The sequence below is a fragment of the Chiloscyllium plagiosum genome, chromosome 36, assembly GCF_004010195.1.
Source record: "Chiloscyllium plagiosum isolate BGI_BamShark_2017 chromosome 36, ASM401019v2, whole genome shotgun sequence".
Classification (NCBI taxonomy): Eukaryota; Metazoa; Chordata; class Chondrichthyes; order Orectolobiformes; family Hemiscylliidae; genus Chiloscyllium; species Chiloscyllium plagiosum.
The window spans coordinates 32,075,679-32,091,480 of NC_057745.1; the positions used below are offsets into that span (position 1 = coordinate 32,075,679).

A 15,802-nucleotide genomic window follows, 5' to 3' on the forward strand; every position below is an offset into this window, starting at 1 on the left:
TCAGCACTGCCTTCCTAACCTGCAATCTTCTTCCTGACCTCTCTGCCCCCACCCCAGTCTGACCTATCACCCTCACCTTGACCTCTTTCCACCTATCACATTTCCGACGCCCCTCCCCCAAGTCCCTCCTCCCTACCTTTTATCTTAGCCTGCTGGACAAACTTTCCTCATTCCTGAAGAAGGGCTTATGCCCGAAACGTCGATTCTCCTGTTCCCTGGATGCTGCCTGACCTGCTGCGCTTTTCCAGCAACACATTTTCAGCTCTGTTTCAACTCTACAACTACAATACATGGGCGGCATGGTGGCACAGTGGTTAGCACTGCTGCCTCACAGCGCCAGAGACCCAGGTTCAATTCCCGCCTCAGGCAACTCTCTGTGTGGAGTTTGCGCATTCTCCCCGTGTCTGCGTGGGTTTCCTCCGGGTGCTCTGGTTTCCTCCCACAATCCAAAGATGTGCAGGTTAGGTGAACTGGCCATGCTAAATTGCCCATAGTGTTAGGTGAAGGGGTAAATGCAGGGTAATGGGTCTGGGTGGTTGTGCTTCGGTGGGTCGGTGTGGACTTGTTGGGCCGAAGGGCCTGTTTCCACACTGTAAGTAATCTAATCTAATACTAACTCCCCTTTAAACCCTACCCATTAACTAGGCTAAGTCTGGGATTTTAAAGATGGTCCAACACTGACTCATTGAATCCCTACAGTGTGGAAACAGGCCCTTTGGCCCAACAGGTCCACACCGACCCTCCAAAGAGTAACCCACCCAAGTCTAGTCCCCATTACTGTACATTTAACCCTGACTAATGCATGTAACCTACACGTCCCTGAATGCTATGGGCAATTTAGCACGGCTAATCCACTTAACCTGCAGATCTTTGGTTTGAGGGAGGAAACCAGAGCACCCAGAGGAAACCCACGCAAACATGGGGAGAATGTGCAAACTCCACACAGACAGTCACCCAAGGCTGGAATCGAACCCGGGTCCTTGGTGCTGTGGCAGCAGTGCTAATCACTGAGCCACCACGCCAACTCAGTGGTGGTTAACAAATAGTTCGGGTGTGTAGGCCCAAATACAAGGCACGTTTACTTCGCCAGGATGGACACAGTGCGCACAAGGAATGGGTGCATGACTGACTGAGCCCCAGAATCTAGGTGAGAAGATAGTGAGGTGAAAGGCATCCCAGGAAAAGCAGGTGACAAGGAAAAGTGGATGGGAAAGAAACAAAATGGCAGGCAGTCTTGGGTAACTTTTGCCACAACACCACCTAATGACCAGTAGCCAGCCATTACAGTGTGACAAACAAATGTTGACAGTGCTATAAACAATGTGGCAACAGTGGTGAGCAAGTTAAGACTTAATAGAGTCATAGAGGTATACACCCCCAGGATACAGACCCTTCGTTCCAAATGGTCCAAGCCGACTAGCTATCCTAAACTGATCTAGTCCCCTTTGCCAGCATTTGGCCCATATCCCTCTAAATGCTTCCTATCCATGTACCCATTCAGATGTCTTTTCAATGTCATAACTGTTTTATTAGGTAATATATACAGGCTCCGCTAATTGTAACCCAGAGGTGAGTTTCATATGGTTATGTCAAATTATCATGTGAGAACACTGCTCACAATAATTACTAAGTCATGACTTGTACATATTTATTTACAGCGTAGTTACTGGCTATGAGAGATACACAGAATAGCACAGACCTGGTTTACCACAAAGAAAGCGCACTTTATAGTTCTGGCAGGTTCCATTAGCTTGATCCTTATTCCGACACACAAACCCATAATCTTGATCATGCATATGAAACACTTGTCCTGTCCGACTGGCTGGGATTCCATTAACAGTAACAACCTAAAACATAAACAGCACTTTAATAAACACATTTTCATCAAATGTCCGCAGGAAAACTCCCATTCACTTGTTGGAGCTTTGGCAGAAACCCCAGAACAGTGGTGAACAGAGTTGTTTTTTCAGATTAGATTAGATTCCCTACAATGTGGAAACAGGCCCTTCGGCCCAACAAGTCCACACCGACCCTCCGAAGAGTAACCCACCCAGACCCATTTCCCTCTGACTAATGCACCTAATACATGGGCAATTTAGCATGGCCAATTCACCCGACCTGCACATTTTCTGGAGTATGGGAGGAAACCGGAGCACCCGGAGAAAACCCACGCAGACACAGGGAGAATGTGCAAACTCCACACAGACAGTCGCCAGAGGTTGGAATCGAAGCTGGGTCCCGGTGCTGTGAGGCAGCAGTGCTAACCAGGATTCCTGCCAACGCTATACTTTCATTGTCAAATAGAAACCCACATCATTAGCAAACCCATCCCGTTTCAAAAATTTGATCTTACAAATCGACATAGGGTGGGAGAAGGAGACAGCAAGAGGTCAGGGTAGAGAGGGACAAGGGATACTCATGTTTGGCTTCACAAAACTGTATATTGTGAGGTTGGAGGTGAGCACTCAAACTTTATATATTCAGCAATAATGGTTTAAATCTCCCACATTAATTACCTGGCTTGGAGCTGCCCAGTCACCATCTGAAACTGCACCACTGAACAGCCAGGAAGGGCACCAGCAGGCAGTGTCCACACGAATAAAGAATATCAAGCCCAGATGATGGAATTGGGAACTGAGTGCAACTTTAACTCACTGATGTGAGCAGGAAATGGTACAGGTATCTGCCAGCAAACCCCACACCCAGTGGGACAGAAATCAAAGCCAGACAAGTGTTTAAATTAATTTGTGACTTAATTGTGTCTCAGAGGATCAAAACAAACCACAGCCTCAGCAGCCAATTCTGACACTGCCCGGTCTCAGCTCCGGCTCACAGGACTTTCCTTCCATCTTCCCTATTTCCTGCTCAGATCCAAGATTTAAATAAAGGCCTGATGTTAAAAAAAGATTCCTTGCCTGCTTTCTGAAGCAGCAAGAAGAATTTAACATGCTCAGCAGAGCTGGTGAGGTTTGTTGGTACGCTGGACGATTGATCAAGGAGGACGGTGTTGTTTGGGGAATCTGCTGCCTTCCCCCTGCCCTGATCAAGTCCATGACTGAAAGGCTTCTGCCCCACCCCACGATTCCCACTGACAAGCCTTGTCTTGCCACCACTGGTATTAACCCAGCCCTGGGCGTGGCAGTTACCAGCAGGACTGTGATACGCGTACCCATGAGGGGTTACTTCCCATTTTCCAGGGTTTGGATGGATGTTCCATCAAGGGTCAGAGTTGTGGGAGGGAGCAGGGGAATTGCTGAGAGCAAACCCCCACCACACGCAGAGCCTGTCAGTCTGACAGCAGTGGCCTTCCAGTGGCACATACTATGAACATGGAGCAGTAACCCAATCAGGCCCTTGAGCCTATTGTGCCCTTCAGTAAGTTCACCACTGGTTTAATCATGACTTCAACTCTGCTTTCCCACCAACCCCGATAGCCTTTGACTCCCTTCTTAGTCAAGAATGTAGCTTACTCATGCCTTAAAAATGTTCAGTTGGGCCTGAAGCATTGGGAACTCACCACAGAGGGCACTTGCTCTATGTTCAGGGCCCCCAGTTGGTTCCTATTTCCATCTGGATACTGGAATACTGCTAAAAAATCCTAACTCTTCCACCAAAACCCACCGACAGTTAAATTCAAGTCCTTTTTCTTAAAACAAATGCTATAATCCCAGACAGCAGTGGAATAAGTGGCTATATTGTCACAGTAAGACTCAGCTTAATGTAAACCTACTATGGAGAATAATGACTTTCTCAGCAATGTTGGCATTTTCAGTCTCATCCAGAATTCACTGAAGATTTCATGGCCAGAACTCTTAATTGGTGCAGTTCACTGCGGCTGTTACTTTTGCACACGGTCCAAAACTGTTTTTATTAAGGTCATTAATGTCTATGTAAGTATACCTCATTCAGGAATGATTGGGCAAGGTTGTTTAACTAAACAAAATTGGTTTACCAGTAAAAGCTTCAATTGAAAATGCTGCTTAGAGAACACAGTAGCTCACTTATTGGGGGATGAACTTTTTAATTGTTAATGGCACTTTGCTGTTTCCCTCTACAGATGTGTCATAGAGATGTACAGCATGGAAGCAGACCCTTCGGTCTAACCCGTCCATGCTGACCAGATATCCCAACCCAATCTAGTCCCACTTGCCACCACCCGGCCCATATCCCTCCAAACCCTTCCTATTCATATACCCATCCAAATGCCTCTTAAACGTTGCAATTGTACCAGCCTCCACCACATCCTCTGGCAGCTCATTCCATACACGTATCATCTTTTGCGTGAAAAAGTTGCCCTTTAGGTCTCTTTTATATCTTTCCCCTCTCACCCTAAACCTATGCCCTCTAGATCTGGACTTTCCAACCCCAGGGAAAAGACTTTGTCTATTTGTCCTAGCCATGCCCCTCATAGTTTTGTAAACCTCTATAAGGTCACCCCTCAGCCTCCGACGCTCCAGGGAAAACTGCCCCAGCCTGTTCAGCCTCTCCCTGGAGCTCAGATCCTCCAACCCTGGCAACATCCTTGTAAATCTTTTCTGAATCCTTTCAAGTTTCACAACATCTTTCCGATAGGAAGTAGACCAGAATTGCATGCAATATTCCAACAGTGGCCTAACCAATGTCCTGTACAGCCGCAACATGACGTCCCAACTCCTGTACTCAATACTCTGACCACTAAAGGAAAGCATACCAAACGCCTTCTTCACTATTCTATCTACCTGCGACTCCACTTTCAAGGAGCTATGAACCTGCACTCCAAGGTCTCTTTGGTCAGCAACACTCCCTAGGACCTTACCATTAAGTGTATAAATCCTGCTAAGATTTGCTTTCCCAAAATGCAGCACACCACATTTACCTGAATTAAACTCCATCTGCCACTTCTCAACCTAATGGCCCATCTGGTCCAGATCCTGTTGTAATCTGAGGCAACCCTCTTCGCTGTCCACTACACCTCCAATTTTGGTGTCATCTGCAAACTTACTAACTGTACCTCTTATGCTCACATCCAAATCATTTATGTAAATAACAAAAAGTAGAGGGCCCAGCACCGATCTTTGTGGCACTCCACTGCTCACAGATCTCCAGTCTGTAAAACAACCCTCCACCATCACCCTCTGTCTTCTACCTTTGAGCCAGTTCTGTATCCAAATAGCTAGTTCTTCCTGTATTCCATGAGATTTAACCTTGCTAATCAGTCTCCCATGGGGAACCTTGTCGAACAAAATGAACTTGCCATGAGTGATAAAACTGTTCAGCCTCCATTCAAAGAATTTAGACTCGTAGGGTACAGGCGTTGTTTATCTGCATGTTATTGATGTTTTCAGGCATAGACCTTAGTTTGCCTGCATATTGATTGACTTATATGGGGTACAGTTCTGACGGTTAACTTGAATGTCCATTAAGTCCTGAGGGGTAATCTGTACATTGGTTGACCTTTATGTGGTACAGTCCTTGGTTAACCTGTATATCAATTGACCCTTTAGGGCATAATCTTTGCCTCACCTGATTTTCAGCCAAAGCCTTTGGTTTACCTGTATATTAATCGATATTTTCTGGCATAGTCCTTGGTTTAACTTCATATTAATTGAGTGCTAACCACTGTGCCACCGTGCCGCCCATCTAATCTAATCTAAAGTAATCTTTGCCTCACTTGATTTTCAGCCAAAGCCTTTGGTTTACCTGTATATTAATCGATATTTTCTGGCATAGTCCTTGGTTTAACTTCATATTAATTGATGTTTTACGGTATCGACCTTGATTTGCCTGTATATTGATCGCCCTGAGGTTAACATATATATTTACTGATCTTTATGGGGTACATCTGGTAAAGCTGTCTATCAATGGATCTTTTAAGGTACAGTTCTGACGGTTAACCAGTACATCAATTGAGCTTTACAAGGTACAGTTCTGAGGGTTAACTCGTATATCGATTGACCTTTACTGGGCACTGTCCTGAGAAATAACCTGTATTGCTGTTTACCTGAATATCGATTGGACTCTCACAGATTTTCCCAGGAAATGCAACTCTCAAGTCAGACAGTTTCTCCCAGTCTCCCGATCCTCGCTCATCATCCCGGTTAAACCATTTGGTCCACTCCACATCTACAGACAAGGAACATCAGAATGTTGAAGACCGTGGAATGATGGACACTTTAATGGGTGAAATTTGACAAGGACCATGTTGAGTGCGAAATGATTGCCTGCACATTACATGAATCTCAATGTTCTCAATGTGCACTGGCCATTTGTGTTATTGCAATTAATATAGAATCTTGGCCTCATTATTGCTTCAATTCTGATCCAACCAGCTTTGAGTTGTTGTTTCAGTAAAACTTGAATCTAAAAAGACAACATTTTGAAACGTCATTCAGTGCGACAATCATGAAACAAATAGGGCCACCGGTGCTCCGATTTCCTCCCACAATCCAAAGACATGCAGGTCAGGTGAGTTGGTCATGCTAAATTGCCCATTGTGTTCAGGGATGTGTGGGTTAGGTGCATTAGTCAGGAATAAATGTAGGGGAATGGGTTTGGGTGGGTTACTCTTCGGAGGGTTGGTGTGGATTTGTTGGGCCGAAGGGCCTGTTTCCATACTGTAGGGAATTTAATCTAATCTAAACAATTCTCTTACACTAGTTACATAACCACAATCAGCCCTGCCATTTTGAAGTTGAGCAAATAATTTGTTAGCAGTTAATTGCTGCAATCCTCTTCACACTAGCTGCAAACTTTACTAATCAGGCCAAGGACTGAATGCCAATTCAATGGAAAACAACCCAAAACAAGAAACATTTAAGCTTGAAGTCGTTAAAACCCTGTAGCTTTGAAGCAGCAAGAACAGAATTTTGAGAGAAAATTATGCCTGAGGTTTTGCAATATATTTTGCATTGTCAGTGAACATTAAGATGAATGACAGTGAGTTGAACATGCATCCGTGGCGTTTTAAACTGAATAATTGTGTTTGCAGTCAGCAGATTCTTTTTAATCTCTGATTTTTTTTAATGCGAAGGGAAAGGCAGAAGCTCTATTGCTAAATAAGAGCACGAGTGGTTTACTTTCTTGAACAGTATAATAGAATCCCTACAGTGTAGGAACAGGTCAGTCAGCCCAACAATTCTGCACTGACCCTCTGAAGACCATCCCATGCTATCCCTGCAGCTTGACACCTCCCATGGCTAATCCACCTAAACACCCCTGGACACTACGGGCAATTTAACACGGCCAATCCACCCTAACCTGCACATCTTTGGACTGTGGAAAAAACCGGAGCACCCGGAGCAAACCCACGCAGACACGGGGAGAATGTGCAAACTTCACATAGAGAGTCACCCGAGGCTGGAATTGAACCCAATCCCTGGTGCTGTGAGGCAGCAGTGTTATCAACTGAGCCACCGTGCTGCCCCAGTACATCCAGCTACCACGAGACAGCGAGAGAAAGGAGGCTATTCAGCTTCTCAAGCTAGTTCTGGAAAAGCACAACAGGTCCAGCAGCATCTGAGGAACAGGAGAATCGATGTTTCGGGAATAAGTCGAATGCTTCCTGACCTGCTGTGCTTTTCCAGCACCGCACTCCAACTCTGACTTCCAGCATCTGCAGTCCTCACTTCCTCCTTCTCGAGCTAGTTGGATCGTGACTGATCTGTGCCTCAACCCCATTTGTTCCACACCCCATGATAGACTTTCCCAAAGATTTTTCAATCGTGGTTTGCAAACTGAATAGATCCGGCATCCGCAGCATTTTTGGGAAAAGTGTCAGGTTTCCACAAACCAATGAATGAAGGAGTATTTCTAGTTTTACACTCCTATATGTCCAGCTGGAATCTTTAGGTTGATGTGGAGCTGTTCTTACAAGTTATATCCTGACCAGCTGTTAGCACCATTAGAATATATTCACCTACCTGACACTCAACTAATAAACATGTTCTTTCTTGCATATTTGCTGGTTTGTTGCATATTTTACCTCAAGGCTAGCAGAAAATCCTAAATCTACAATTGATTTATTGCAGTGCTTTGAAGTAGCTCAACTATTCCACCCATATTTCCACACATTCTCAGAGCTCTAGCTTCTCAGGCCTTTCAGAGGCTAAACCTGAATTAATCAATCAAGCATGGTGTAAATAGATCAGTGAACAGACTAATATAATATTAGAAACAAATACATTTATGGATCGAGAGAATTGTAAAATGGACAATTTGATTAATTCTTGGGTTGTAGAGGATTTGGAGTCATGTAGTCATAGAGATGTACAGCACGGAAACAGACTCTTCGGTCCAACCCGTCTATGCCGACCAAATATCCCAACCCACTCTAGTCCCGCCTGCCACCACCCGGCCCATAACTCTCCAACTCTTGTGATTCATATACCCATCCAGATGCCTTTTAAATGTTGCAAATGTACCAGCTCCACCACTTCCTCTGGCAGCTCATTCCATACACGTACCACTCTCTGTGTGAAAAAGGTGCCCCTTAGGTCTCTTTTATATCTTTCCCCTCTCACCCTAAACCTATGCCCTCTAGTTCTGGACTCCCCCACCCTAGGGAAAAGACTTTGTCTATTTATCCTATCCATGCCCCTCATAATTTTGTAAACCTCTATAGGGTTACCCCCCAGTCTTTGACGCTCCAGGGAAAACATCCCTAGCCTGTTCAGCCTCTCCCTGTAGCTCAAATCTTCCAACCCTGGCAAGATCCTTGCAAGTCTTTTCTGAACCCTTTCATGTTTGACAACATCTTTCCGATAGGAAGGAGACCAGAATTGCACGCAATATTCCAACAGTGGCCTAACCCATGTCCTGTACAGCCGCAACATGACCTCCCAACTCCTGTACTCAATACTCTGACCAATAAAAGAAAGCATACCAAACGCCTCCTTCACTATCCTATCTGCCTGTGACTCCACTTTCAAGGAGCTATGAACCTGCACTCCAAGGTCTCTTTGGCCAGCAACGCTCCCTAGGACCTTACCATTAAGTGTATAAGTCCTGCTAAGATTTGCTTTCCCAAAACGCAGCACCTCGCATTTATCTGAATTAAACTCCATCTGCCACTTCTCAGCCCAATGGCCCATCAGATCAAGATCCTGTTATAATCCGACCTTCTTCACTGTCCACTACACCTCCAATTTTGGTGTCACCTGCAAACTTACTAACTGTACTTCCTATGCTCACATCCAAATCATTTATATAAATGATGAAAAGTAGAGGAACCAACACTGATCCTTGTGGCACTCCACTGGTCACAGGCCTCCAGTCTGAAAAACAACCCTCTACTCCCACCCTCTGTCTTCTACCGTTGAGCCAGTTCTGTATCCAAATAGCTAGTTCTCCCTGTATTCCGCGAGATCTAATCTTGTTAACCAGTCTCCCATGGGGAACCTTGTTGAACGCCTTACTGACCTTTATAGAGGATTTGGAGTCATGTAGTCATAGAGATGTACAGCACGGAAACAGACTCTTCGGTCCAACCCGTCTATGCCGACGAAATATCCCAACCCACTCTAGTCCCGCCTGCCACCACCCGGCCCATAACTCTCCAACTCTTGCGATTCATATACCCAAACGCCTTACTGATCTTTATAGATCACACCTACCACTCTGCCCTCATCAAACCTCTTTGTTACATCTTCAAAAAACTCAATAAAGTTTTTCATGCAACTTTTTGAAACTCAACAGTTAAAAAGGTCAAATAAATTGGGAACTGTATGCTATTTACAAAAATGCCAAGTGACTTCAGGATAGAAAGAATATAAGAACATAAGGGCTAGGAGCAGGAGTAGGCCATCTGGCCCATCGAGCCTGCTCCACCATTTAATAAGATCGTGGCTGATCTTTTCATGGCCTCAGCTCCACTCACCCACCCTCTCACCATAACCTTTAATTCCTTTACTGTTCAAATAATTATCTATCTTAGCTCTAAAGGCGTTTATTGAGGAAGCTTCAACTACTTCACTGGGCTGGGAATTCCATAGATTCATAACCCTGAGTGTGAAAAAGTTCCTTCTCATTTCAGTCCTAAATCTGCTCCCCTTTTTTTGAGGCTATGTCCTCTTGTCCTAGTCCCAGTGGAAATATCCTCTCTATGTCTATCTTATCTATTACCTCATAATATTAAATGTTTCTACAAGATCCTCCCTCATTCTTCTAAATTCCACTGAATATAAACCCAATCTATTTAGTGTCTCCTCATAAGCCAACCCCTGTAATTCTAAATCAACCTAGTGAACCTTCTCTGCACCCCTTCTATTGCCAGTACATCCTTTATCAAGTAAGGAGAGTAAAACTGTACACAGTACTCCAGGTGTGACCTCACCACCACCCTATACAGCTGCAACATAACCTCCCTGCTTTCAAACTCAATCCCTTTAGCAAGAAAAGGACAAAATTCTATTTGCCTTCTTAATTACCTGTTGCATCTACAGACCAACCTTCTGTGATTCATGCACAAGGACACCCAGGTCCCTCTGCACAGTTGCATGCTGCAATTTCTTACCATTCAAGTAAAAGTCCTTTTACTGTTATTTCTACCGAAATGGATGACTTCATATTTATTGTACTCCATCCACCAGACCTTTGCCCACTCACTTAAACTATTTATGTCCCTTTGCAAAGTTTCCCAGTCCTCTGCACACTTTGCTCTACCACACATCTTAGTGTCATCTGCAAACTTTGTCACCCCCAACTCCAAATGATCTATGTAAATTATGAATAATTGTGGTCCCAACACTGATACCTGAGGCACACCACTAGTCACTGATTGCCAACCAGAATAGCACTCATTATTCTCCGCTCTTTGTTTCCTGTTGGTTAACCAATCCTCTATCCAGGCTAATGCATTGCCCACAACACCTTACATCATTATCTCAAGCACCAGCCTTTTGTGTAGCACCTTGCCGAAAGTCTTTTGGAAATCTAGATACTCCACATGTTGGTAATATGTTCATAGAATTCCAGAATATTAATTAAGCATGACCTGCCTTTCATGAACCCACGCAGTATCTGCCCAACAGAACAATTTCTGTCTAGCTGTCTTGCTATTTCATCCTTAATAATAGACTCAAGCGTTTTCCCCACTACAAAAGTTAAGCCTAACTGGTCTATAATTCCTCATCTTTTGTATATCTCCCTTTTAAACAGTGGCATCACATTTGCTGTTTTTTAATCTGGTGGAACTGCCCACAGTCCAGTGAATTTTGGAAAATTATCGCAAGTGCATTTGCTATTTCTCCCATCATCTATTTTAGTACCCTGGGATGCATTCCATCAGGGCCAGAAGACCTGTCTGCTCTTAGATCCATTAGCTTGCCCAACACTACCTCTTTCATGATAATGATTGTTCACCTACTTTTCTTACTTTGTCAATTACTGGCATGTTATTCGTGTCAAGAGTGTGTTGCTGGAAAAGCACAGGAAGTCAGGCAGCATCCGAGGAGCAGGAGAATCGACGTTTCGGGCATAAGCCCTTCATCAGCAATGAGCCTTGTGAGCCAAGAGGCTGAGAGATAAATGGGAGGGGGGTGGGGCTGGGGGGATGGTAGCTGAGGATGCAATAGGTAGTTGAAGGTGGGGGAGCTGCCTGACCTGCTGTGCTTTTCCAGCACTAGACTCTCGACTCTGATCTCCAGAATCTGCAGTCTTCACTTTCTCCTATGTTATTAGTGTCCTCCACTGTGAAGACCAACACAAAATACCAGTTCAATGTCTCAGCCATTTCATTATATCCCATGACTAAATCCCTCTTCTCATCCTCTAAAGGACCAATGTTTACTTTAGCCACTCTTTTTTGTTTTATATATTTAAAGAAACTTTTGCTATCTGTCTTTATATGCTGAGCTAGTTTTTTTCTCATAATCTATCTTACTTTTCCTTATAGCTCTTTTTGTGGCTTTCTGTGACCTTTTCCACCCAAATGGATTCAACCTTATTCTCCACAGGACCACTATATCATCTCTCACCACCGTCTTGATGTCATCCTTAAATATCAGAGCTACACCACCTCCCTTACCTCTCTATCTCTCTATCTGTCCTTCTGTATAGTCTGATACCCCTGGATATTTAATTCCCAGTCACGACCATCCGACAACCATGTCTCCATAATGGCTGCTAAATCACACTTACTCGGGACGGTTTGTGCCATTAACTCATCTATCTTGTTTCAAATGCTTTGACCATTCGGGTAAAGTGCCCTTATGCATGTTTTTGTACCCTCTTTATGAATTCAAACATCTCCAATAACAAAATCTCCTGAATTATCCTTCCTTTTTACTTCTTTCATAGTCTGCCTTGTAGTTAAACCCTCCTGTGCACATGCTAACCTGCTACTTTCCTTTTTATTTATCACCTTACTTCCTGTCATTTTCCTCTGCCCTTCCCCCCAACTCACAAATTTAAAGTCCTGGTGACCACCCTATTTATCCTTTTCACTAGAACACTTGTTCTAGGTCGGTTCAGGTGGAGACCGTCCCATCGGTACAGATCCCTCCTGTTCCAAAAACTGATGCCAATGCTCCATGAAATGGAACCAGTCTTTCTCACACCACTCCTTTAGCCACAAGTTTACTTCCCTAATTTTCTTATCCCTAAGCCAATTTGCACATGGCTCAGGCAGTAATCTGGAGATTATATCCCTTGAGGACCTGGTTCCTTAGTTTTGTTCCAAGTGCTTAATAATACCCAAACAGAACCTCCTTCCTAGCCTTCCCCATGTTTGTTTGTCCCAGTGTGGACCACAACAATTTTCAGAAGAGAGGCAAGAGACTGCCTTATGACCTATAAATGAGATCAGATCCTAAACTGTGAAGGGGACAGATGATAAAAAAGTGATATATGACTAATTTAAAGAGATGCATTTTACAAAGAGTCAGGGAAGAGATCCAGAGATCAGTCAACAGTACCACAAAGCCGTTCCTCCAAACTTTTAACTCTTCAAAATCTAAGCAGGTGAAACAAGCAAACAAATATTAGCATGAAAAGAGGCTGGGAGGCCTTAACATTTGACAACGAGGTATTCAACATGTCTTCACTTAAACCCTCTCACTTCAACAAATACCAACTCTGGGCAAAACAGTCTCATCTGCAGATCAGAAAGATTTATAAAGTTTTCAAAGACTTCCAAATGTTCTTGTAGGGCCGTGAGTTCTGTTTAATTAATAGGTTGGAGTGATATTGGGCAGATTGGTGTTGTATGGAGGCGGTGCAGTGTGAGGTCACAGTGGTATGGGGTATGAGGGTTGTGTGCATTGTTAGGGGTGGGGAGTTGGCAGGGATGTTGGTAGGATGGTGGTTATCAGGAAAGTGGGTAATCAGATCAGCCAGGATCTTACTCATTGGTGGAGAAAGCATGAGAGGCCAAGCAGCCTACTCCTGTTCACGTGAAGGGTTTGGTGTAGTATGAGCTTTGGGAGTGGTATGAGATATGTCATTGTGGTATAGTGATAAGTCACAATGCTTTGGGTGGTATGGAGGGATATGGGCTTGAGTGAGGAATAGGGGAGTTAGAGGAAGGTATTGAGAGTGGGGATGTATAGTGGGTGAGGGGTTGGGGGCATGAGGGTTGAGCGGCTCACACATCTTCATTGGCTCAGCAAATAGATGTGGGCATTTAAGATCGCTGGATTGGCTTTAATCCATGTCTATCTCTGGCATCATGCCTGACTCCAGGTCATTCTTGCCACCCAACAGCTCAAATAACAGTGGATAGAGGTGGCAAGAGGCAGATTGTCATATCCAGAATTCCTCTGATTCCCAATTCTGGCCTCAAAGATGAAAATCCAGCCATATGCATATTGTTGCTGCTACTGTTCAACATGTTTTTCAATATGACCTCCTGGGAATCATAGTGAATAACCTCCTGAAGACCACAATCCAATGACTATTTATTTCATTGCCTCCAGTGTGCTCCTGCCTCTTTGGTTCACCTTCACAATGTTTATGTTTGTTGTCAATCTGGTTTCTATCACACAGATATTTGTTGGAATTTGGAGGTGGACACAGTGACCTTATCTAATAAAGTTACCACATTTCAAAAATGTGTCTTTGATTACCTCAGCATGTGCTTTACTATAGAAAAATGTAACAGCCAATTTGTGGATAGCAAGATCCTAAAGCCAGCAATGGGTTAAACAGTGGATAATTTGCTCTATTGTCATTGGTGAAGTGATGTGGCTGGACAGCCCACTCAAAATGATGAACTTACAATGGAAAATGGTGAACTTATCGTGGAGTTACAAAAGATGATCAATGATTAAAGCATGCTGGGAAATGGAATCCAGCCTTGACCAGTGACTGTGCTAATCAACATGTTCAGAATTCAGACAGGCATCAACTAACCTGGTAGCTACAGACGTACAAGACACACCCAAATTTGGGCTTTAATGGAGGCAATGGACATCATCCTAAGGGTGATTGGAAACATTGGGGTGTGTACCAGACACAGGGGTGCCACACACGCTTACTTGGAGGTGGCTACATGCACACAGCACCTCCAGAAATGGAGGCCTAAGGAGCACCCTGCCATCAACATGCTAATGCCTGGTTTGGGTTTGATTGATCAGGGTGTCTGAGCCTGATTGACCTATTGGATGACACTCAAGATCCTCCCAAATGGGCGTGAAGACTTTGGAGTATAAGAATCGCTGCAACACCACCGTCAGGAGCAGTAACTCGAGGATAACCACCGAGAAGAGAGGACACCCCGAGACCATTGAGAGGAGACCAAACGACCATCACCACATGGAGCGAGGCTGAGTTCTAGTGTGGTGGTATATGATCATTCTGAGGTAAGTTAAAGCACAAGATAGCATTTGTAGTGTAAATTGTTAGTTTATGATGTATTTTGTTATGTTAGTATTAATTGTGTTAAATAATTAAAATTATTGTTTTACTATTATTAAGAGTTGACTCTTTTGCTAGATATAAGAGTTGAAACACACTGCATGGGAGGCATATCATGGAACCAGGAGAACGCCACTGCTCTTGTTCCAAAAGCACCTTGGGTCTTTTGCATCTACACTTCAACACCTATTTGATGTTTGTTATGAAAGGTGGCCCTCCAACTGTGCAGTACTTCCAAAGTACTGCAGTGAAATATCAATGTAGGCTACATGCTCAATGCACCACAAGGTGGACTTGAACCTATAACCTTCTTCCTATCCACTGAGCCAAGGCTGAGTTCTAATGTACCCCTGAACAATGTCTTTACCACACCTCTGGGCAGCTATAAAGTAGTGCCATTGCACCTTACCATAATCAAGAGGATGCAGATAAAAAGGATGCTTTTTTTCCAACGATGACCTTCATCAGCTTTCAGTTTACCTCAGAAACCCAACCTTATTTGGCAATTTGTTAGCTCTAGCATGGGAGTGTGGTGTTGAGATCAAAGATCAGCCATGATCATAGTGAATGGCTGAGCAGGCTCGATGGGCCAAATGGCCCACTCTTGTTCACATTTTCTAAACTATAATAAATGAAATAGTTCATGTTCTGTCATTACCAGTGACTTTGAAATATGAAGTTTGGTTTAGAAATATAGAACAATGTAAAATTGAAACTATCTTACCTTGTACCCACTCACTTGTTGAACCAACAGTGAAGTGATTGCCGTGAGGGGAGTGGAATAGTTTAAACACTTTTGCAGCAGCAGATCCTCTGGCTCCTGTGGAATTATCAACAAAATTAACCGCATTCCACTCAAAATTGTGTGTTTAGCTCTTAAATGTAAAACTAAATTTTCCATTATGTTAGCTCTTCCAAGTAAAACTTTAGTGACAAATAAATTCCTCCATGAAATTTCTTCACTTAGATATTC

At 43.8% G+C, this 15,802-nt stretch overlaps 1 protein-coding gene across 1 annotated transcript in view; it reads right to left on the reverse strand.

The window, feature by feature from the left end:
- LOC122540857 (cell migration inducing hyaluronidase 1) overlaps positions 1-15,802 on the reverse strand; it is a 289,057-nt gene that overhangs the window by 136,392 nt on the left and 136,863 nt on the right. Inside the window, exons 8-10 of the mRNA XM_043677069.1 lie at positions 15,554-15,649; positions 5,981-6,102; positions 1,700-1,847 (exon numbers count right to left, since the gene is read on the reverse strand). Coding sequence (XP_043533004.1) covers positions 1,700-1,847; positions 5,981-6,102; positions 15,554-15,649 — 366 coding nt within the window. The remainder of the gene's footprint in view (positions 1-1,699; positions 1,848-5,980; positions 6,103-15,553; positions 15,650-15,802) is intronic.